The 24,260-nt window shown below is 39.6% G+C and overlaps 1 protein-coding gene across 1 annotated transcript; it reads left to right on the top strand.

Moving 5' to 3' along the window:
• Positions 1-137: 137 nt before the first annotated feature.
• Positions 138-20,941, top strand: LOC149284333 (helicase POLQ-like). Its single transcript, XM_089496903.1, has 18 exons — positions 138-338; positions 877-1,675; positions 2,556-2,734; positions 3,322-3,522; positions 3,748-3,820; positions 4,370-4,467; positions 5,177-5,275; positions 6,099-6,244; positions 6,612-6,851; positions 7,441-7,582; positions 8,218-8,322; positions 10,726-10,939; positions 11,569-11,726; positions 11,927-12,025; positions 12,478-12,651; positions 13,959-14,072; positions 14,351-14,485; positions 20,825-20,941. Exons 1-18 carry the CDS (start codon positions 138-140, stop codon positions 20,939-20,941), a joined length of 3,294 nt encoding a protein of 1,097 aa, XP_089353029.1.
• The last annotated feature ends 3,319 nt before the right edge of the window (positions 20,942-24,260 follow it).

Here is a 24,260-nt window from a genome sequence, read left to right as displayed (position 1 = left end):
AGAAGAGAACAACATATGCAGCAAACTAAGTGACCAATATTAAAATGGGAACTTTGCATTTGGAAAGTTTGGAAACTTTCTAGTAATTATACTGAACGTACTTTGTTGACCATTATGAAACGTCATACAATTGGATGATGGAAGTCGGCGGGATTCGAGTCCAGAGGCGGATTTCTGTACGAAAAAGAAGTTTACCTGCGGGTCGTAGCCTCTTAACCCCAGTAAAGAAGAAGACAAATAGAGAGGACGAGGATATGAATATCACATGCGCATCCAGGACTATGGTCCAGGCCTGTGGTCTGGAGGAAGAGCACCCTGGGCTGCCACCACAACCAGAGGTGTAGCACCTTGTGCTCATGGATGTTTGGGAAATGGATTGTATAGTTCCTAATATTCTGGCACAGTTAAAATGTGTGATTTTAGAAGTAGCAAAGGAAAAAAATATAGTTATCATGTCCAAATCTGGATTTAATATGCCTTTCATTTTTTAAACTGAGTAACTGGGTCTATACACTCTGCAGTCTAAAACTGTGTTGTTTATTAATATCTGAGAACAAAACAAACAAGCATTAAGTTAGAAAATCTTTCCACCTTAACGATAAATGTGTATGCGTATGGGCTCTTATTACCTAGCTGCTAGTTTAACGTAGATGGGGCGGAAAATCGGATAAAAAAATGTGACCAGGGACTAATTAAGTCTTTACCTCATGAGAAATGCAAGGACAAGATTGGCCAGTTCGTATCTGCTGTCTAATTCCATGTACCCAGGAAAACGTTGTCTGATTTATATATATTAAGAAAATGTACAATGGCAAAGTTGTCTACTCGCCTTCAACGTAAATTTGTAATCTGATTGTTTTATTTTCAAATATATAGGATAGCGTCAGCGATGATGACCTTTTTGGGGAATATGACAGCTTTGCTGAGGAAGCATCATTGTTAGCTGAGGTGGATAACTTGGAGAAGCAATGGAAGCAGGATTCTGCAGCAGACAGTCCCCATGGAAATCCACGGCAAGAAGCTGAAGACTATAGTTCATGTATGCCAAAAAAACAAGATACCATATTATCCGGTGCAGCGCAAGTTCTGCCACACCAGTCTAATCAAGTGTGCATGGCAAATGCCGCAAATAAAACTGGAAATGTGAGTGAAGATTCTGTAGATGACTTTCCATGTTCACAGTTACCTTCTGAAGAGATATATCAACTCACAGATGTTGCAGCAAATGAGGATTCCTCATATCCTAGCGATCTCAATCTATTAGGAACACGTGACACGTTCCCTTGTGCGGTTAAGGATGGTAGATCAGACCCTTCACCGAAGGACATCTCTTCCAGTAATTGCTTGACTACTGCACGAGGAGAAGACACATGTGCAGATATTAGCAGAGCAGTTGGCATTGGCGCTTCCAGTATTTCTCGCTACGACAATGAGCAGGGACGAAGAAAAAGCTTAAAGGACAGTTTAAAAAATGCATTGGCTGGGAACGCCAAAGGCCAGAGTCCCCAGGTCTCAAGAACGAAGCAACTCAAAGAAACTACTCTTATGGAGGAAATAAATGTTGCCAAAAAGACATTGGAAACATCTTCTGATATTGACTTGGGTCCGTTTTATGGTTTACCTAGCAGGGTCGGTGACCTTATTCATCAGTTTAGGGGAATAAAAAAACTCTATGGTAATTTTTTTTTATTTTTTTTTTTACAGAATTTATTACAGTTATTATTATTACAGTAGGTAATGGTATATTGGTACTGTGTATGTTTATAGTAGCCAAACCAATTGCAATAAAAAGGGGGAAAAAACTGTCATTTTTTATGCAACCTTGAGGTCTATTCACTAAAGAGAAAGGTGGCAATAGAGTTGAACATTTAAACCCCTGAGGACTGGGCTGACCATTAACAATGTATAGTTAAATCAGTGTGGAAAGTTTTAAGAAGTATCCTACATAACATATACCTAATGCTATGGTGTTTGCCCTTAATAATACATAGTGATACCAGGAAGGCTAACTCCCTCTTTAGTGAAGAGGATTATACTCTGTCTTCAGCTGGCCTTGAGCTGAAAAATACTAAACTATGTGTCATGGTGTCAAAATTTAGGCTGGTCTTAAATGCCAGATGATTTGTCCCTTTATAATTTCTAAAGTAAATGTACCAAACTTTGCACCGTTGTATCAACCTACCTGTCAAGAGTGGGGAAAATGGTCAGACTTGGAACATCCAAAATTTAGTTGCTGCATGCACTGAGAACAAGTCGTATTTTATTAGTAGCTTCTAATAATGTTACAGGATATAATATATATATATATATATATATATATATATATATTATATAAGCTTGTTCTATATGCATAACCTTTATCCTGTTTTAGTATGCGTGTTCTTTTTTAGCTTTGTTTAATTTAAGGCATTTGTCCTAAAATAGGCAAATTATAGAAAACTGCTGTGGAACTAAGATTTCTTTGACTTTTTTTGTCTTCCTATATTTTTTTTTTCTTTTCGATTTAAGGAGATGTTAATGGTTGTATTTTTTTTTTTTAAATTTAAACTGTTCAGACTGGCAGCACACATGTTTGACGTTGGAATCACTGAAACAGAGGAAGAACTTAATCTATTCGCTGCCAACCAGTGGAGGGAAAACACTTGTTGCTGAAATCGTCGTCTTTCAGGAGTTGCTGTGTAGGCAGAAAGATGTATTGATGATCCTGCCGTATGTAGCGATTGTACAGGAAAAGGTGTGCTCCATGTTTGAACTGCATATGGAAAATTATATCATATATATTGGAAAACTACTTACAAAACGTATTGGATGGGAAAAGATACGTTTTATTGATTAAGGATACGTTTTAAACATTTCAATATTTATTTTAATATATATATTTTCTTTTTCTGAAGGTTAGTTGGAAAGGTATCGGTACATACGCCGTCCTTTTCCTCCAGAAATCTGTTTGAGCCCCCTGATGTACAGACAACGATGTATTAGGGGAGCAGCACATTAGCAGCTACACTTTAGATGTGTATGAGAACACTTTTTTTGTGTTCATCAATAGCAAAAATATAGTTTTGCAATATAGGGTAGTTTCAGCCACAGTCATTAATGTGGCTTGATTTCTTTTAACTTTTAATAATTCTATAACATTTGAAATAATGTAGTTATTGTTATATTTAACTCGGAACAGTCAGGGGGAGGTATACATTTGGCTAGTTATTAGTCAGTTCTTTTTCATTGTTGCTAACAAAGCTTTAATGACTTATTCAAGTGCTAATTTGAATTTATTCAATTATATTACCATATAATTCCAATTTTGGTGTTGATTTGCAGGTACGAGGGCTATCCAGTTTTGGAGTGGAGTTGGATTTCTTGATAGAAGAATATGCTGGTAGCAAAGGTCGTTTCCCTCCCATGAAAAGAAGAACAAAAAAGTCCCTATACATAGCGACCATTGAGAAGGGCCATAGCCTCGTCAACGCCTTGATTGAAAATGGAAGGATCAGTGAGCTGGGTCTTGTTGTAGTTGATGAGGTACTATTTTACAGGATAGGATTGTCCTCTCCTCTAAATTTTTCTTTGGGCTCACGTCATCATTAACGGCATCACTACAAATCCTTGTAGCTTTTTCAATTTGATCTTGTAGTGGGTCCAAAATGATTACCCTTCCAAGCTGTGCATGAGAGGGCAGGACTCTCTAGTTAATGTACAATTCCACAGTTTGGGAATATCTTATACTTTTTCCGTTTTCCCTTACAGTTGCACATGCTTGGGGATGGTTCTCGAGGAGCCATTTTGGAAATGACTCTAGCTAAGCTACTCTACACCAGTGGTGAGTAATAATGTTGCGCTTGTGTGACATTACAGAAATTGAATCTATGTATGAAAGGACCTGGTTTGGTGATCTATCAAAATACAGTAGCATTATTGCCAGGCAGCCTGGTGAATGTTGCCTGTGGTGTCCAGTGCTATGTTCAGCACAGTAGGTATGCTCATCAGACCAATGATGATGATATTCTTTCCAGATGATCACCCATCTCAGTACATGGGTGTATATGTGTATTCTCTCTCATGAAGAAAGTCTATAATGTGGTTGTATTATATGCAGTTTTCGAACGGGAGCTCTTTGTACACCTTTTAAAATTATGAGCTACTACCTAAATATTTTGCTTGGAATTTCATATATTGCATGTGAACATCAAAAGCTGGTCCACTAGGTCAATCAAAAGTTTTCTTTTTATTGTGTCTCTGTGGAAACGACAGGCAACATTTGTACCAATGTTTGGCCAAAAGAGGCCTTGTGAAGACCATTAATTAGTGGACTTTAAATGTATTTAAGGTTAATCATTTGAAAATCAGCTGTTTTCTTCATTTATTTCAGAAACTACACAAATTATTGGGATGAGTGCTACCTTAAACAATGTTGGTGACCTGCAACAGTTTCTTAAGGCGGAATATTATACCAATAACTTTAGACCTGTAAGAAAATAAGTATATCCAGTTTTTGGTGATCCTTTTTGAATGTACCTTTTGTATTCTCTGTTGTGCTTTGGTTTTGCTATTTATCTATTTCAAATAAGATTGTTTTTTCGTAGTTGTACACTCCAGTCCATACAATTGCACATAAACTGCATGTTGGACTCTCTTATATGTTTTTTTACACTTATTTGTCCCTTTTGGGTAAGAAGTATAGTGTTACAAAAAAACTTCTACTCATCAGAAAAGTCGATTTTTATTAAAATAATGTATGCATACATGTCTGACGCAAACACCGAAGACAGCTGGTCTTGGCACCAGATCTCACTGACAACTGCCTAGGGTACCTGACATGGGACACACAGGGTAGTGTCATGTTTTTCCTAGGGACATGGTCCATGGTGATTGCAGCCTTGGGCCTCTTTTCGAAGGAACAGATCATCCTATTGGGACTCAAATTCAAGTGTGCCTCTTTTCTCGCCATGGTGTCCCTCCTTTCTGTAAAATAGATTTCGAAATGTCTCCCATGAAGAATATGCCACTGCTCAGCACCCCACACACAGTTGGCGGGAACATCTGCTGCTAATACTGGCCCTTCTGGTGATCCTCTCCCAAATCGAAATATTTGTTTTTCTTTTAATTTTAAAATTAAATTGGTATCAATGCAAAAACTGTATACAACATGTACAAATTTATAACTTTGTAACTCCAGGTTGAATTGAAAGAGTATGTTAAAGTCCGTGACAGCATCTATGAAGTTGACAACAAAGAGGAGGATAACTTCAAATTTTCAAGGCTTCTTAACTATAAGGTAAAGTCTTATATATATCTTGCAGTGTTTGACAGAAATCTGAATGAGCAATTCTACACATACCCATAAAACCTTGGTTATAATAAGATAGTAGATGTCTTTAGTCATTACAGGCTTGTGGGGACCAACTGTCAATCACTGTTGTGCTCATATGGAGCAGCAGCATTGATATAGTTATGTAAATAATGAAAGACATTTTCAATGGCGCTGAGCTGGAAGTCAAAGGTGGTTCCAGGTCAGTTAGGTCAAAGCCAATCAGACGTGGGCCGGTGATGATCAGATCGCTCCCGTCCCATCAGTGACACCTGTCAGAGCGAGGGTAACCCAGGTTAAAAAAAAACAACAAAAACACATTGTATTATTTAATTTGTATAACCATTATTACCATCATTAGCTAGTGGCGACCCCTTTGTCCAAAACTATTTTGAACGGCACAGGGAGACAGGAAGTGTCTGGGTGTGAGCAGCCGGAAAGAAAGCTGCAGGGGAAGTGAGGGGTAAGCGGAGGCGGGCAGGAGAGAGATGTATGTATGTATGTTTGTTTATATATAACATAACATTATGACCACTGACAGGTGAAGTCGCGCTCAAAGTGAAGGGGAACAATAAATATTTTATCAGGCAACAAACAGCTGTTTACCCCCTATTGTATCGGTTTGTCTTAGTCTGTCAATTCTCGTCTTGTCAATACCCCCCTTGTTGTATTAAGCGCTGCAAAAGTTTTTGGCACATTATAAATAAAAGATAAAAATAAAGCATTAAAATAACATTGATCCATTGCAGTTGCCCTATGCAGGACTGATATATATTTATTTTTTTTTTAGTATTCCAGCAACATGCTGAGGATTGATCCAGATCATATAATTGCTTTAGTGACAGAGGTCATTCCAAACAATTCCTGCCTAGTCTTCTGTCCTACAAAGAAGAATTGTGAAAATGTAGCAGAGATGATTTGTAAATACTTGAGCAAGTAGGTACAGATGTTTTCTCCTGTTTGAAAAAAATTATAATTACAAAATGGGAGAAATTGCTTAATTTCCTTGTAAAATGAGTGGTCTCTATAATTGATCACAGTAAAATGGTATATTTTTTTGAACGATCGTTGTACAAGACATTGTAACAAGCCTTGTGGCATGGAATTTCACCAGTTTTTCTACAGACCTATGGTTTTTGTACCGATTCTGGTTATATGTGGCTCAAATCTCTGTATATGTAGTAACAAAAACAGAAGGGTCACATGCTGCATGTCATTGAAAACGTGCAGAAACAGTTTGAACATTTTTACTAACACAACTGTACAACTATGAAAACAATTCTATATCTTTTCCTTGTTAAAGAGCACATTTAAGTCGCAGAGAAGCAGAAAAGAAGACCTTGATAGAATTCCTGAAGAGCACTGGAAATGGTTCCGTGTGCCCCGTGTTGAAACGCACAGTTCCCTTTGGCATCGCTTACCACCACAGTGGGTTGACGAGTGACGAGAGGAAACTGGTGGAGGAAGCTTACTCATCTGGGGTGCTTTGCCTTCTTGCGTGTACCTCAACGTTAGCAGCAGGAGTTAACCTGCCAGCTAGAAGGTCAGTCATGGGTGAACATACTCGGAAGCCATACTTACTTTGACAGTGATCAACATTAAAGGAAGCTTTTTCCTTTAATCTTAATCTTTAGACAAAATCATTTGGTTGCATAGGTCTGATCAGTTGTCTGGGTGAATGGATGTAAAAAAACGATATAGGTGAAGTAAGAATACAATGTTGCTTTGATTATTAACAAAGGGAGGTTGGAACTATTCACAAAGTCAATGATCTAGTTTATTGTAGTCCCCTTCATGAGAATTTTTATCAAGACCACTGTGCAAATACTACACAGGGTTTTAAATAAGAGCCTACTTGCCCATACCAGGAGCCCCCATTTTTGTAGGAAGAGCCAGAAGCAAGTACCACAACTCCCGTGAATCACTGGGGCACTGTTTTTTGTTTTTTTTTAAGTAATTTAGGTTGTTGAACGTATATTGCCTATAATATGATAATTCTTGGTGGTTAGGATAGTACGTATGTGACCGAGAAATAGGAAGCACGAGGAACTGTTTGTTTTTTTGTTTTGTTTTGTTTGTTTTTTACAACTGAAATGATTATGCAGAAGTTTGATCATTGTATGTTTTTGTAGGGTCATTTTACGAGCACCATATGTTGCCAGAGACTTCCTCAAGAGAGCCCAGTACAAGCAAATGATTGGCAGGGCTGGCCGAGCTGGGATTGACAGCGCAGGAGAGAGCATCCTTATCATACAGGAAAAAGACAAGCTAATGGTGATATATCTAATTTTTTGTGGGGCACAGCTTATTAGAATATGAAATGCCAGTCTACAATGATAACATTTCTGCAATGATTTTTGTAGTTTGTAAGGCATTTTTACTTTTATTCAAAATACTATGTTGGTGGTAAGAACTTCTATTTGTCCTCTGCCTTCCTGATGTGTCTTATTGAAGCATTTGCTTGGGATTTTGACAATAGAGTTTATTTATATTTAATTAAGGATCATTTTCATCTCGCTCAACTCTATAGTATGCAGTCCCTACTCTGCCTTTTTTGCATACTGGGAATGTTAATTTGTAAAGCACAGTGGGTATAGTACAATTAAATGTTTCATCTTATTAAAACGTACATACTACTCTTCTTTTTAGTAAATAAATTGCAGGTTGTTTTCTTAAGAGCAAATGCCTGCTCACTGAGCTTCCTAAACAATGCCACAATAATATTTGTTGACTACGGGTCAGATCATCTTGTTGCTTACATACATATTGCAAAGCTGTGATATCAAGGTAGAGTAGAGCAGAAGACTGTGAGAGCGAAACTTATTTAGAGGTAATAATGGGATAACGTAATGATGTCCTTTTTATTTTAAGTAATAACTCAATTAATTTTTGGCTTTTTTTGTCCCTAGGTGCAAGACTTAGTAAGCAAACCACTGGAGAACTGCTACAGCAATCTTATGCACGAAACCGGGAAGGGTTTCCAAAGCCTCCTCCTTTCCCTAATAGGGCTTAAGGTATTCTTTCACAAAAAGGTGGATAGCAATTTTCAAGGGACGAACAACTATGTTTGGCCAGTCAATGGTTAACCATAGTAAACCTAATTCAACAACTGCCTAAGTGCGTGCTTTTGTCTACTTCACCTTGAGATATTTTCCCAAAGTAAACATGTTTTGAGTAAAAAAAAAAAAAGCCTACAAAATGATTCCTGTTTTCTATTAACCCCTTGATGACAATTGCCGGTCCGGGCACGTCACCGAAAATCGTGACGATTATGACAATTGACGTGCCAGGACCGGCACGTCTTTAAACGGGTGAAAAAATCGATCCGTGATCGATTTTTTCACTCAAACGGTGTTGCTCTAATGCCTCGACATCGAGGCATTGAGCAACACCAAAAAAAACATTCCCGGCCCCCCCCCGATCGCTCCTAGGAGCAAATAAAAAAACATGTTTGAAAGACTGCACGTCTTTCAAACATGGCGGCGCCCGCCGCCGAAAAACGGGTTTAGGAAGCGATCGCGAGTCGCTTCCTTTGCTTAGCTGGTGTTGCTAAGATGCCTCAGTATCGAGGCATCTTTGCAACACCTGTTTAGCAAAGGAGGCGACTCACGATCGCTTCCTAAATGCTCAACTTACCTTCCCGGTGCCGGCGTCTTCGAAACACATGCGGTGTTTCAAGATGGCGGCGCCCATCAAGCCGGGGGCGGAGCCTGCTGTCATCATCGGGGGGGGGGTGTTGCTGGATGTCATGGACATCCAGTGAATAACACCCCTAGTGGTCAGATCACTCATAAGAGTGATCATGATTTGCTAAATCAAAGGCAATGTTTTCTAAACATTGCCTTTGATCAGTATTGGATCTGCTTCCCTCCTTCACTTGCTTCTAGTGAGGGAGAGAGACAGATCAGTGTGTTTTTAGGTATTCTCAATAATATATATATATATATTGATCCAAAGGCTCTTATAAGAGCCACCCATTTAATATTAACCCCTTCATTGCCATTGATCACTGCATAAACAGTGATCTTGCATAGTGGCAATTGTTTTGGGGGTTCTTTTTTTTTACATTTTTTTTTACTATTTTTTTTTTTTTGTACTTTTTTTTTAGGGTTTTTTAAATTTTTTTTATTAGAGCCATTAACCCTTTCCTTCCCCACTATTTTTGCTGCAATTGTTGCCATGCAGCGGTATACGGCTGAGGAGGCATGTTCCAAATTTGGCCCTTTTGCCCCCAAACAATCTGACAAACCCATGCATGTGGGGTATCAATGTACTCAGGAGATGTTGCTGAACACATATCGGGGTGTTGTGTGACAGCAACAACATACCAGGAGCTGTAATTTTACACCTGAAGTACAAAGTATGTTTAAAAAACAGCAAAAACAATTACTATCACAAACTTTGACAAGGGTTGGTGGTAGGATTAGTGCATGGAAAGGGTTAAACTATCAGCATCTAAAATACCCTGGGGTGTCTAGTTTTCAAAAATATATGGTTTGGTGGGGTAAATTTAATTTGCTGGCTTCAAAGATGCCCCAAATACCACATGGAGACAGAATTACCAGATTCAGAGAAAAATGGTTTTGAAATAGCAAAACGCTACTTGTACTTATTGCCCCATAACGTGTAGAAGAAAGCAAAAAAACATAAAAACATTGGGTATTTCTAAACTCGGGACAAATAGTAGAATCTATTTAGCAGGTTTTTTCAGTAGTTTTTTATGATGAATAAAAGATTTTTCAAATAAAAGTGAGAAATTTTTTTTTTTTTTCAATTTTTCGTCATATTTTATTATTTTTATTATAGAAAATTACATCATATATAAAAAATATTATGGTGTCTGAAGAAAGCCCTTCTTGTCCTGAAAAAAACAATATATAACTTGTGTGGGTTTAGTAAATGGGTTAAGAGAAAATTACAGCTAAACACAAACACCGCAGAAACGATAAAACAGCCATTGTCACGAAGGGTACAAAAAATAGAATCAGCCTTTGTCACGAAGGGGTTAATCACATTTTTGTATATACAAACTAAAACATTTATTAAAATGATCTCTAGCCTAAAAGATAAGATCGTTTTTTTGGTTCTCAAGGTGTTCGAGTTTACATTAGCATGGCTGAGCTGTGTGTTTGTGTGGCTGAGACTGGGCAATGTAAAGTAACATTTTTTTTGTAATAGGTAGTGGTTGTTTGGTATTTATTATTGAGGCTAGAACATCACAAATATGGCATTCAATGATATCCAGTGCCTCTTTATTAACAGTATAGCCTTGCAGTTTAATCAAATACAGAGGTATAGCTGTTTTTTTTTTTTAATATATACTGTTTTCTTCTAGATGTAATATTTTTAATGTATATAATCTTCACCTGGAATAAAAAAAATAAAATATTATTATATTTTATTATATTTTTTTTTAGATAGCAAAGACAACGGAGGAAATCTATCACTTTGTTTGCTACACGTTGTTCAGTGTTCAGCAATCACATCTCTGCAAAGAAAAAAGTCTCTGGGACATTACAAAAGAGTCACTAGAGATCCTTGGGAACAAAGGTCTAATATGCAGCAAATTATGCAGTGAAACCAAACAGCAGATATTTGAGGTATCAAAATTAGGTCAAGCCACATATAAAGGTGAGGGGGTTACTTGTAAGTAGGTCCTGTTTTTGGTTTTTAGTAGCTTTCAAATCTGTTTGTTTGGACGTTCTTTTTAGTCATCCCCATGTTCAACATTAGTGCAACCACTCGAGAAAACAATAGTCTTTGAAACAAAAAAGAGTACACTACAGTGACACATCCCTGTAGCTGAACTCCTTGAGGTTTGCCCAGGAATCTTGTAGTAACACAGATGGTTACTGAGACTCGGGTGCAATGCTGTTTTAGATAGGAGTGCCCACCTGGCACTGTCTTCACCTGTTCACATAGAGCAGGAGAGGGTACAGCCTGAAGAGATCCCAGCCGTGCACATAAGTATCAGTGCGTTACAAGTTTTGACCATTAGCAGTCAACCATATGGGAAGGATATGGCAGATCAATTTACGGTATTGTGACATCTCTTTAAGATTAAGAAGCAGTTTGCTAAATGTAAGGGATACGTAACTGTTGCGGCTGAAATGTGCTACTTAACCATTTGGCCTTTACAGACACACAGACTTTTCTTGACGTCCCAGAAGAACTTTCATGTTTTCCATATAAATGTCTAGCTTTGTTATTGGAATATTAATGCAAAAATATAAAAAAAAAACGCTTTAATGTGTTTTTAGGATCCATTGATTTGGCTTATTGTGATGTTCTGTATCAAGATTTGAAAAAAGGGCTAGAAGGACTAGTTCTTGAGAGCTTCCTCCACCTTCTGTACCTGGTGACCCCTTATGACATGGTGTCGCAGTGCAGTCCAGACTGGATGATCTATTTCAGACAGGTGTGTTTTGGTGGTGGCCATGTAGGGTCCTGTTTAAATATAGGTACTTTTTCTGCATTGTATCTAATGGCAAGTGAAGATTTCTTTTTTTTTTTTTTTTTAAATGAGAGACACTTATTAGCTCAAATTTTTATAGCATTTTTCATCTTGCTAAAGGTAAAATGTATTACATTAACATGTCTGTTAACCTTTTGTTCCAGTTTAACCAGCTCAATCCAACAGAACAGAAAGTTGTTGCGACTGTGGGTGTACCTGAAAGTTTTCTTGCTCGCAAGGTTTCATGTCAGACGGTAAAAAATGTAAGTTAAGCAAGGTTTAGGATGTTAATATGTACTATTCATTTATCCCTGATTTTTGATTACACTAAAAAACGTCTGTGTACAGTAGTAATGCTGCGGACTCATCTAAATTTATTTTTGAGATGATTATTGCATAGGTCATTGAATAGGAAAATATTCAGTGGATAAATATCAGGACATCCTTTGAGTCATTTTCACATTACATAATCCCTTGTCAAGTCACCATAAAAGCCACTGGAAACTGACAATACCCTTTACCAGATTTGTTTTTTGGAGTTTTCCTATTTGTCTAATTCTGAATATTTTTTTTTGTGTAAATTCTACATGGAAATGCTTTAGATACGACCCTTCAATGTCTACAAAAAATAAAGCTGGCGTATTCTTTTTCAGCATAGATAACAATTGTTTGTACAAAATATTTCTACATCAAAAATGGTTTTGCTGTCTTTTAGAGTGCGGATAGCGTGGTCGTCAATAGACTTTATCTCTCCTTCATACTTTACAACCTGTTGAAAGATACTGATATATGGAGCGTATCTAGAAAATTCAACATCCCTCGTGGATCTGTTCAGACCTTGCTCAGTTCTTCTGCTTCCTTCTCTTCCTGTGTGCTGCATTTCTGTGAGGTAAGGTTTGCCAGAAAACAAAGCATTTCTTGGTAATGCATTGCAGAGACTGATTGATACATACTAGCTGACCCCTGACACTTAAATAGATAATATAATACACACCAGCTTAACATATTTTCCCTTGTGATCCAAGCACCACACGCATATGAGCTGTAGCACAGGAAAAAACAAATATTTGTCCCTCTGTGTTTTTTTGTTTTACCTGGGTCCATGGAGAACCTGATCCCTAGCTCCCTGCATGCTCTCAGTAGAGCAGTTGGGGAAGCGAAAAGACACGTAAACCAGAAAAGTCACTCTTGGTAGGATGCCTGGGTTTCTACTAACATGGGCCCTTGGGCTGGATATACTCGCCTTGGTGCTTCAGACCTTGTCCTGCTCCTTCTTGAAGAAGCCCCTGAGTGACTCCAAGGTCTGCTCTTACTGTTACAGACCCAGCAAAGACGCTAGCAGTTATTTCCTTTTTTTTTTAAGTTTTGATTTTTGGTCTGAGCTCCAGTATGCAGTTTAATGTTGAAAAATGTAAAATGATAATAAGACAAAAATCCTAAGGCATAATATAGCGTTGAGGACACTGTTCTGGCGATGGAAGAGAGGGACTTAGGAGTAATTATATCTGATGACCTGAAGGGATTTAACACAAGGCAAGCTTATTTGAATGGAGCAGACATGTTAAAACAAGAGGTTATGGTCTAAAACGACAGCGTCAGAAGCTTAGATGTGATGTAAATAAGTAGTTTTTTACTGAGAGAATGGTAGATAAATGGGAAGCAATAAACGATGAAAGGTTACACACAGGGACCCGTTAACATTAGTGGGCATGTGTAAGCACCTGAGAGTCACTTATTTAAACTGCAACCAATCGGATGGATGCCTACTTTCCCCATACTATGCAATGGGGAAGACATTAAGTCTTTGGGAGGGCGGCCAATCTGAGTAATATGGAGAGTGTAAGTAGTACTGAAACGAGGCATGCCAAATCCTTGGGGGCATGCTCACAAATGCTTCCACACCCAACATGGCCACTCAGTCAAATCGCTCCTCTGTCATAAAGTCCACACAGTTCAAGCAGGATCCCAAATGGATCTATCTGACACTGTGGCTTTGTTTAACTCTATTCCCGGGGTCTTGGTGCCTGGACAGTCCCTCTGTATTTTTCCCTCCAGAGTGGTACTGTATGGTGAAGTTATAGGGCTGCAAGGACAGGCTTCGCTGTAGCAATTGCCCATTCTCCCCTTCTACCCTATATAACCATATTAGTAATGCGAGTGAAATCAATCGATAGACATTAATTATTCTCTGTTTAGGAGCTAGATGAATTCTGGGCATATAAAACCCTTCTTCTGGAAGTTACGAAGAGACTTAGTTACTGTGTAAAAGCAGAGCTCATCCCACTTATGGAAGTAGCAGGCGTTTTAGAGGTAAGTCCACCTCAGCTGAAATATTGTATTTATCATTTGTAGAATTCACCTTGTGGAAATATAAATCATTCTCAACATCTGTCACTCAACCTGGCTGTACCAGAGAGCTTACTCCATACAGATTTATGCTTGACCTATAGAGTAGATGAACATATCTTATCCTAGATTTCAATATCAGACATTATTTTTCATTTGGGTTTTAACTGCTTAAAAAGGTTTGCAGCCTACAATGTTTGAAGTCTGTGCATGAAATAACGCAATTGTCTGTGTTTTCATAGGCTCGAGCAAAACAGCTTTATAATGCTGGTTATACCTCTCTAGCACACCTGGCCAATGGTGACCCAGACACGATGGTCAAAGCCATTGAAAATTTGTCCAGGCGTCAGGCAAGACAGATAGTTTCCTCTGCAAAGGTGAGAACACACAAATCGCTTCACTTTGTATGATGTAAAAAAAATGGACAAATGTAATCGTTATCTAATTTTAGGAGAATTACCAGAATAAGAATTGTGATAATAACGTAAACTCCATATAGGCCTGCTGAGGCGAATGGGAATAAAATCGGTTTAGTGCATTATGGCACCAGTAACAGGCAGCTAAATGTGGTGTTTAAACCAAATATAAAAATATAACACAAAGGTTCGTCTACATTTAACAGATATTTAATAAGAGACAGAAACACAGTAACATACAATAAATGAGTGACAGCCCAACATACAATGCAACACTTTCCAAGACTAACCTGCAACCTAAAGGTCCAACATAACCCAGCACACCACCGATTACCCCATCCATGCAGGATGGTGGGCAGAGAGAAACTGAACTAAGATTTTTCATTCCACAGGCATATTGAATCACTGTAGGTGTGCCCTCGTTAACATATCAAAAGACATGTAATACAGGAAGAGTTCAACTGGCTAAAACATTGACAACAATACTTATGTCACCACATTCCCCCACTTTATTTTCTCCTGTGTTGCACATTTTCTAAGTATCCCCCCTCTAATGCAGAAAGCCTAGTGGGAGCGAAAAACCCTTTGGGTAAAAATTCAGCCCACCGTCCCTCCGGAATAAATTCCCTCAGCGACGTAAGTTTTTCTGCAATTGACCTAGGACTGTCACTTTACATTAAAACATGCATATATCAACAAATTTACATTACAATCTTAAATACTTCCCCCTACCCAAATGCAAGAAAACCCAGTGGGAGCAAAAAAAACCTTATAGGTAAAAATTCAGCCCACCGTCCCTCCGGAATAAATTCCCTCAGCGACATGAGTTTTCCTGCAATGTATTTTACAATACCCGTGACCCACAAATTACAGTACATTTATTATACAAAGCATAGGCATAAATTAAATGAAGTGATGGTAATGAAGTGGTGGTCCAGGATTATAGCTGTAAGCTCTTTCATGGTTCTATGGATTTAAAAGAATAAAATAAATATTAAAATCAAAAAGTTATATTGTCTTTTTGGCAATCCCTCTTTTGGCCATCGAAATAAACTATTGCCAGAACACATTCTCCTCAGTTTTTCCAGTAACTAATTACTTTATGTTGGGATGAACATGTATTTCAGCATCCCACTCGCCCCCTTTAAAAAAACTTTTAACATTTAACCTAAACCATGATTTTCTTCTCTTTACAATAATACAATTTGATACAGTGTATACTTATCCACTGGTCCATCACCACTGTCTCTTAAGCTCTGAGATGTCCTGTAAGATCAAAAAATAATTGTTGTGGGGTTGATGGCAGGGTTAGTGTCTAGGTTGAGACCCAAAGAGAAGTTGATCTGCTGGGTTTGTTCTGTCTTGTGGAGATTGTTCTTCAGAATATCCTTCACAACCAGGCAATACTTCACTCATATAACTTTGTGACCCTGAGCTGGAGGAACAATCAGATAATCCATCGTCTAAGTCAGATGCAGGAACTGCCAATAATTCTGACTTCTTATGCTCTTCTTCCTGTTTCTTGATCCCCCTTCTTAACTCCCTAGCCTGTTCTCCCAATGTTTCTACACCACCCCTCATTCTCTCAGTTTGTTGTCTTGGTTCCCTATAGTTATTCACCCCTTCTTTCCTCCTCCAATTATCATTTTGCCTAGTGCTGTTTTCCCGAGGATCCCCCCATTTCTGATTTCTCCAGTTACCCTCTCTATCTCTTTTAGTGTCCCAGTTATTATCTTGCCAGTAGTAGTTGTACCTTTGTGGCTCATCCCATCTCTGTTTCCCTAAATGATTACCTATCCTTCTTTTGGTATTCCAATTATAACTTCCCCAGTATCTAATGTCTTTCTCTGGCTCTTCCCATCTCAGATTTTTAAACTTATCTTCCTTTTCATTTCTCCTCCAGTTACCAGTCTCCCTGATTCTTCCATTATTATTACAGTCTCCAAATCTCTGGTTTCTCCAATTATTTCCTAATTTCCTCCTCCAATTCTGACTAAATCTATGTCTGTTTCCCTGAAGCTCCTCCCATTGCCGATTTCTCCAATTATTCTCCTTGCATGTCAAATCTCTAGGTTCTCTTTGAAACCGTCTCACTGCTGAGACAACAAACACATGTTCAGTGTGAAGATGATCAATCCACCACTTGTCTGCTCTAGTTAGCAGCAGTTCTAGGTCTGTGGGCCTTTGGTCAAACAGCCTCACAAACTCCTGACATTCATGGGGTAGAGCATCCAACACTCTGGATATATGTGCTGGTGAACCCAACACCATTGGCTGCTGTGGCTGGCGTAGTGTAGACCAGAATAATATTCGCTGAGCTACCTCTCTAGGACCATCTGTTTGTTTCATTGTAATATTAGCCAATTCTTTTTCTACACTGAGTAAATAGAATTGTTTTGCTGCAATTCTTCCTGCCTGTTTAGACACACTGTCATTAAATCCCAGTAAAAGACTAGCTATGGGGCCCATAGCATACTCTAACAGCTCCGTCCATTCCTCTAATTTAAGGCCTCCTTTACTAGCTCTTTCTGCTCCCCTCTGAAACCAATGTGTAAAATTGTTAAAATCATTGGTTGGCATGTTTCCCCACCATTTTTGGAAACTATCCTTCTCAGCCATAGACAAAGGACGTGTCTGAGTAGAAAAACCTATTGGCATTTGTTGCACATTAAAATTTTCTGAGACAATTATTGGGGCTTGTGGAAGATTAAGTTTTGGGCTATTATGTAAATCTTTCCTTGGGTTTTCAGGTTTTATTTTATTTTTATACTCCATTACCATGTTCTGGAGTTCAGTGATTTTAACCAAATATGCATCCCTCTGTTCCTCTATGTCTTTTAATTCCTTTTGTAAGTTATCCACGATAGTGGTGGTCTTTAAGGCAGCTATCATAATGCAGTCCTTTTTATTTTGTGCTTCCTCCATTTTGCCTGCTAATTCCATATTCTCTTTTTTTAATTTCTGTACCATGTCTGCCAAACCTCCAATTGTAGACAGTACAGATTGTGCAATTAAACTTTTTCTTTTCTTAGCACTTAGCTTTACTTTAATAATGTTTGTTAAAACATCCATAAATCCTTCATATTTCCCACAGTTTGAATCTATTGGTTCTGGGAGCATGTATGGACCATTATGCTTTTGAATATAATTTCTAAAATAATTGTGCACTTCTACAGAAAAATAGTTAGCACCTGGGAATGCCATTGTAAAACTGTTAATCTTCAAAAACAAATTCAAACCCACTTTAAATAGTGCAGACAATGGTAACAATGCTTATATGTTAACTAAGGCGAATACAGAAAAGTTCCCCTTTGATGGCCTATCCTGAAATGAGAAACAAAGAAAATGGTGAGAAAACCAAACAAAACCCCCCCCACACACATAATTCAATTCACCATGAGGCAAAGGGTTTTTGTATTCAACTAGGCCTCACACATGCACCAGGCCTACCTCACGATCAATGGCAAAGATATTAAAACTGGTGTATAAAGAAAAAATTACAAATAAAATTGCTACTAAAATTATGCACAAATGTAAGAACGAAATAAGAAACCATTTGCAATAAAGATGTTGAAGATATCTCCACCGTGAGGGATACTGTCTTACTATCACCAGGCCTCATACACAAATCAGGCCAAGATTTCAAACAAACAAGAAACCTTGAAACACCAAGATTATGCACAATATATATATATATATATATATTGAAATCAGTAATTCCACCCCTGTCTTGTAAAAATGCTGCACTGCAGTTGCGCTGTGCACTAAAAATGCAATTTAGTCACTGGCCTCATAAATATCTGCTGTAGAAGTCTGATATTCGTGGTCGCCAAATGTGGTGTTTAAACCAAATATAAAAATATAACACAAAGGTTCGTCTACATTTAACAGATATTTAATAAGAGACAGAAACACAGTAACATACAATAAATGAGTGACAGCCCAACATACAATGCAACACTTTCCAAGACTAACCTGCAACCTAAAGGTCCAACATAACCCAGCACACCACCGATTACCCCATCCATGCAGGATGGTGGGCAGAGAGAAACTGAACTAAGATTTTTCATTCCACAGGCATATTGAATCACTGTAGGTGTGCCCTCGTTAACATATCAAAAGACATGTAATACAGGAAGAGTTCAACTGGCTAAAACATTGACAACAATACTTATGTCACCACACTAAATAGTGACCCATTACATCACTAGGGGGATGCAGTGATGAGTGAGTTGCTTTAAGTTGAACAATGTTACAAAAGGGGTAGCCATTTTGTTTTTTTTAATGTCCGTTTCATAGCCCTCAGTCACAGCGCATGCTACACATCATTGGATACAAGTATTAATAAAGTGGGGAAGCTTAGCAGTTATGCACAGTGGCGTCTCCAGCTTTCATATTTAGGGGGGGCACATGGGGGGCCAGGAACCAAAGTATGGGGGCCAATTATAAAACGGTACATATACACTATATATATATATATATATATATATATATATATACACACATATATACACACACACGTTAGGCAGTTATTTCTCATTCTTTAATATTAGCCCCTGCTGATGACAATATATAGAAATATTACACCCTGCTTCTGATATATATTAATATTAACCCCTGCTGCCGATATATATTGATATTAGCCCCTGCTGCGGATATATACTTATATTATACCCTGCTGCCGATATACATAAAAATTATACCCTGCTGCCGATATATATTAATATTTGACCCTGCTACCAGTATATATTAATATTAGCCCCTACTGCCAATATATATTATTAGTCCCTGCAGCCAATATATATATAAACTTAGCCCCTGCAGCCAATATATATTAATATTAGCCCCTGCTGCCGATATATATATAAATACTAGACCCTGCTGCCAATATGAATATAAATACTAGACCCTGCTGCCAATTAATATTAATATTAGCCCCTGCTGCCAATATATGTTAATATCTCCCTCTCCCTCCCAAACTATCCTAACTACCCCCTCTCCCTCCCAATCTATCCTAACTACCCCCTCTCCCTCCCAATCTATCCTAACTACCCCCTCTCCCTCCCAATCTATCCTATCTACCCCCTCTCTCCCTCCCAATGTATCCCTATCTACCTCTTCTCACTTCCTATCTACCTCTTTTCACTCTCTAACCCCCTCCTAACTTTCTACCCTCCTCCCCCCCCCTTTGAAGTTCACTTACCTTGGGCTTGTAGAAGTCCAGCGGCGGGATCGCGAGGTCTCTGTCTTCCTGGTTCTGCCGCAGTGTGCGCGGCTTCATTGCTGAGCGCCGGATATGACATCATATACCGGCGCTCGGCTTGAAATGCCGGCACTGCGACCAAGGCAGAGGCCTCGCGGTCGCGGAAAAGAGTGAGAGGCGCCGAACGGTCGCTGAGAACTTATTCCTCAGCGACCGCTCGGCCCCTCTCTCTCTCTCCTCCGGATCTATTAAAAAAAAAAAAAAAAAAGACGGCGTTTCAATTGGGGGGGCACACCGGGGGGCACAGCATGATTTAGGGGGGGCCATGGCCCCCTCTGGCCCCCCCCTGCCGACGCCACTGGTTATGCATAGTGTTTTATGTCAGAGAGCTGTTTAGGTGTTTATTGTGGGGTTTTTTCTTTTCAAATATCAAAAGTAGTCCAAGGAAGGAAATGCGGTGACAGGGTCATGGGAGGCCGAGGCTCATTGATGCACGTGGGGGTGAAGTCTGGCCTGTATGCTCAAATTGCTGGAAAAAAGTTAATGCTGGTCCTGATAGGTGTCAGACTTGTTAGGGTGACCCCTGTCCACTGCCAAAAGCACCTACAATGGGCAAGTGAGCATAAGAGCAATGGCAGCAATTGGCCTGGTCTGATGAATCACGTTTTCACGTGGATAGCCAGGTGCATGTGCGTCGCTTACCCGGAGAACACATGGTACCAGGATGCACTATGGGAAAAAGGCAAGCAGGCGGAGGGATTGTGATGCTTTGGGCAATGTTCTGCTGGAAAACCCTGGGTCCTGCCATTCATGTGGATGTTACTTTGCCACATACCACCTACCTAAGCATGCAGACCATGTAAACTCTTTCATGGACATGGTATTCCTTGATGGCATTGGCCTCTATCAGCAGCATATTGCGCCCTGCCTCAAAGCAAAAAGTGGTTCAGGAATGGTTTGAGGAATGCAACAATGATTTCAAATTAAATTAAATTAAAAATAAAAAGTGTAAGAAACTGATTTATGGTAGTATGACTATATGTATTTGCATTTTTTGCATATACATGTATCATTGTTGCACTTTTTTTTACATATAGATCCTTCTACATGAAAAAGCAGAAGCTCTTCAAGAAGAGGTGGAGGAACTTTTGCGACTTCCGCAAGACCTTCCAGCAGCTATCAAGGAAACAGAAAACCCTATGATAAATGAATAAACAAAGATGTTCTAGGATATTTTTTATCACACACAAAACCATCTTAAATGTAATAAATCATACAAACTTTATTTTTATTAAGTAATTGTATGTGCATTCTTAATGTTTTTTGGACAATGATATGTTCGGGTTCATATATTTAAAAGCAAGATGTATGGGATTGTAAAATGTTTGATTTCCGTGCCTTAATGTCTAGAACAAGCAAGTGCAAAGCCCTCATAATTGGTAGATACAATGGCTGACGTTCAATTTGTAAGGCACAACAACAAGGCTTCTCATCCAAAAAGGCATGTTAAATCATGACATGAATAATGGCAAAACCACTTAACCACTAATGAGTGCAAATTAAATCAGCAGGTGCCAAAAATATTTTGGCCAACTCAAATTTAGAAACATTTCTCTTCTGGTTATTGTTAATTGAAGTCTATTATTCTCAGTGTCAGCTGTGAGAAGGTCAAATGTCCTTGCTTGACTCTGCGTATGCAGTGTTTTTTGTCGTTTCTTGTACGGTGTCTACGTTTAGTATAGTCTGGTCAAGTTGAGGTTAGACAAAAAACTGGATGGCAAAAAATTTATTTTAGTGCAAATAGAAACTGCATACTTGACTGAATCACTTTCAAGACAGAGCTTTCAAAGGTTTGAATACAGTCTATTATTCCTACGATTATTTGCATGTGGGTATGGGGACCAATGGAGCAATTTGCATAATGGATTGGCAGATGAAGAACAGGGACAGATAATCCAAATGGCATATCACAAGTATTTTGGACGCTCTTGTGTGAGGAATGGGCGAACTGGGGAGATGTTCTTAAGGTGAAGGTTTCAGAACTTTGGTGAGAGACTGCATGTGAGGGATGAAAGCGACAGCAGAGTCAAGTGTGACACCAAGGCAGCTAACTTGGTTTGTCTGTTGGATAGAGGTGTTGGGAAGCATTAAGAGAGATGTCAAGAATTGCGGACAGAGGGGATAGCGGGATAACCATAAGCTCAGTCTTGGAGATGTTGAGCTTTAGATAATGGGACTACATCAATGACACAATTCCTGAAAGTCAGTCAGTCAGGGGAGTTAGAAGAGAAGGTGAAAGGCCAGGAGAGGAAATATAGATCAGAATGTCTTCAGATACAGTGGGGCAAAAAAGTATTTAGTCAGCCACCAATTGTGCAAGTTCTACAACTTAAAAAGATGAGAGAGGCGTGTAATTTTCACCATAGGTACACTTCAACTATGAGAGACAGAATGGGGGGAAAGAATACAGTGCCAGACGTGTTCCCCTGCTTAAGCCAGTATATGTCCGGGCCCGTCTGAAGTTTGCTAGAGAGCATTTGGATGATCCAGAAGAGGATTGGACGAATGTCATATGGTCAGATGAAACCAAGGTAGAACTTTTTGGTAGAAACTCAACTCGTCTTGTTTGGAGGAGAAAGAATGCTGAGTTGCATCCAAAGAACACCATACCTACAGTGAAGCATGGGGGTGGAAACATCATGCTTTGGGGCTGTTTTTCTGCAAAGGGACCAGGACGACTGATCCGTGTAAAGGAAAGAATGAATGGGGCCATGTATCGTGAGATTTTGAGTGAAAACCTCCTTCCATCAGCAAGGGCATTGAAGATGAAACGTGTCTGGGTCTTTCAGCATGACAATGATCCCAAACACACCGCCCGGGCAACGAAGGAGTGGCTTCGTAAGAAGCATTTCAAGGTCCTGGAGTGGACTAGCCAGTCTCCAGATCTCAACCGCATAGAAAACCTTTGGAGGGAGTTGAAAGTCCGTGTTGCCCAGCGACAGCCCCAAAACATCACTGCTCTAGAGGAGATCTGCATGGAGGAATGGTCCAAAACACCAGCAACAGTGTGTGAAAACCTTGTGAAGACTTACAGAAAACGTTTGACCTCTCTCATTGCCAACAAAGGGTATATAACAAAGTATTGATATGAACTTTTGTTATTGACCAAATACTTATTTTCCACCATAATTTGCAAATAAATTCTTTAAAAATCAGACAATGTGATTTATGGACTCTGTTGTCTCATTCTGTCTCTCATAGTTGAAGTGCACCTATGGTGAAAATTACAGTCCTCTCTCATCTTTGTAAGTGGGAGAACTTGCACAATTGGTGGCTGCAAATGGAACAGACAACAGGTGGAAATTATAGGCAATTAGCAAGACACCCCCAATAAAGGAGTGGTTCTGCAGGTGGTGACCACAGACCACTTCTCAGTTCCTATGCTTCCTGGCTTATGTTTTGGTCACTTTTGAATGTTAGCAGTGCTTTTGCTCTAGTGGTAGCATGAGACGGAATCTACACAGGTGGCTCAGGTAGTGCGGCTCATCCAGGATGGCACATCAATGCGAGCTATGGCAAGAAGGTTTGCTGTGTCTGTCAGCGTAGTGTCCAGAGCATGGAGGCTCTACCAGGAGACAGGCCAGTACATCAGGAGACGTGGAGGAGGCCATAGGAGGGCAACAACCCAGCAGCAGGACTGCTACCTCTGCCCTTGTGCAAGGAGGAGCAGGAGGAGCACTGCCAGAGCCCTGCAAAATGACCTCCAGCACGCCACAAATGTGCATGTGTCCACTCAAACGGTCAGAACCAGACTCCATGAGGGTGGTATGAGGCCCGGACGTCCACAGGTGGGGGTTGTGCTTACAGCCCAACACCGTGCAGGACGTTTGGCATTTGCCAGAGAACACCAGGATTGGCATATTCGCCACTGGCGCCCCGTGCTCTTCACAGATGAAAGCAGGTTCACACTGAGCACATGTGACAGACGTGACAGAGTCTGGAGACGCCGTGGAGAACGTTCTGCTGCCTGCAACATCCTCCAGCATGACCGGTTTGGCGGTGGGTCAGTAATGGTGTGGGGTGGCATTTCTTTTGGGGGCCGCACAGCCCTCCATGTGCTTGCCAGAGGTAGCCTGACTGCCATTAGGTACCAAGATGAGATCCTCAGACCCCTTGTGAGACCATATGCTGGTGCGGTTGGCCCTGGGTTCCTCCTAATGCAAGACAATGCTAGACCTCATGTGGCTGGAGTGTGTCAGCAGTTCCTGCAAGAGGAAGGCATTGATGCTATGGACTGGCCCGCCCGTTCCCCAGACCTGAATCCGATTGAGCACATCTGGGACATCATGTCTCGCTCCATCCACCAACGCCACGTTGCACCACAGACTGTCCAGGAGTTGGCGGATGCTCATCATCAGGAGCATGCCCAGGCATTGTAGGGAGGTCATACGGCCACACACACTACTGAGCCTCATTGTGACTTGTTTTAAGGACATTACATCAAAGTTGAATCAGCCTGTAGTGTGGTTTTCC

This window comes from Sceloporus occidentalis, unplaced genomic scaffold (assembly GCF_023333645.1).
Source record: "Sceloporus occidentalis isolate IW3139 unplaced genomic scaffold, rSceOcc1.0.p SCAF_95, whole genome shotgun sequence".
Taxonomy (NCBI): domain Eukaryota; kingdom Metazoa; phylum Chordata; class Lepidosauria; order Squamata; family Phrynosomatidae; genus Sceloporus; species Sceloporus occidentalis.
The sequence above is the reverse complement of the archived record's forward strand: the minus strand, read 5'-3'. Positions and strand labels throughout refer to the sequence as shown.

Bases quoted from the DNA above. Each gene is read 5' to 3' on its own strand.
- LOC149284333 (XM_089496903.1), top strand. From the start codon at position 138: ATGGAAGTCGGCGGGATTCGAGTCCAGAGGCGGATTTCTGTACGAAAA. The intron at 10,940-11,568 runs GTGAGGGGGTTA...ATGTGTTTTTAG, and splicing joins AGGTCAAGCCACATATAAAG to GATCCATTGATTTGGCTTAT. The intron at 12,026-12,477 runs GTAAGTTAAGCA...GCTGTCTTTTAG, and splicing joins CATGTCAGACGGTAAAAAAT to AGTGCGGATAGCGTGGTCGT.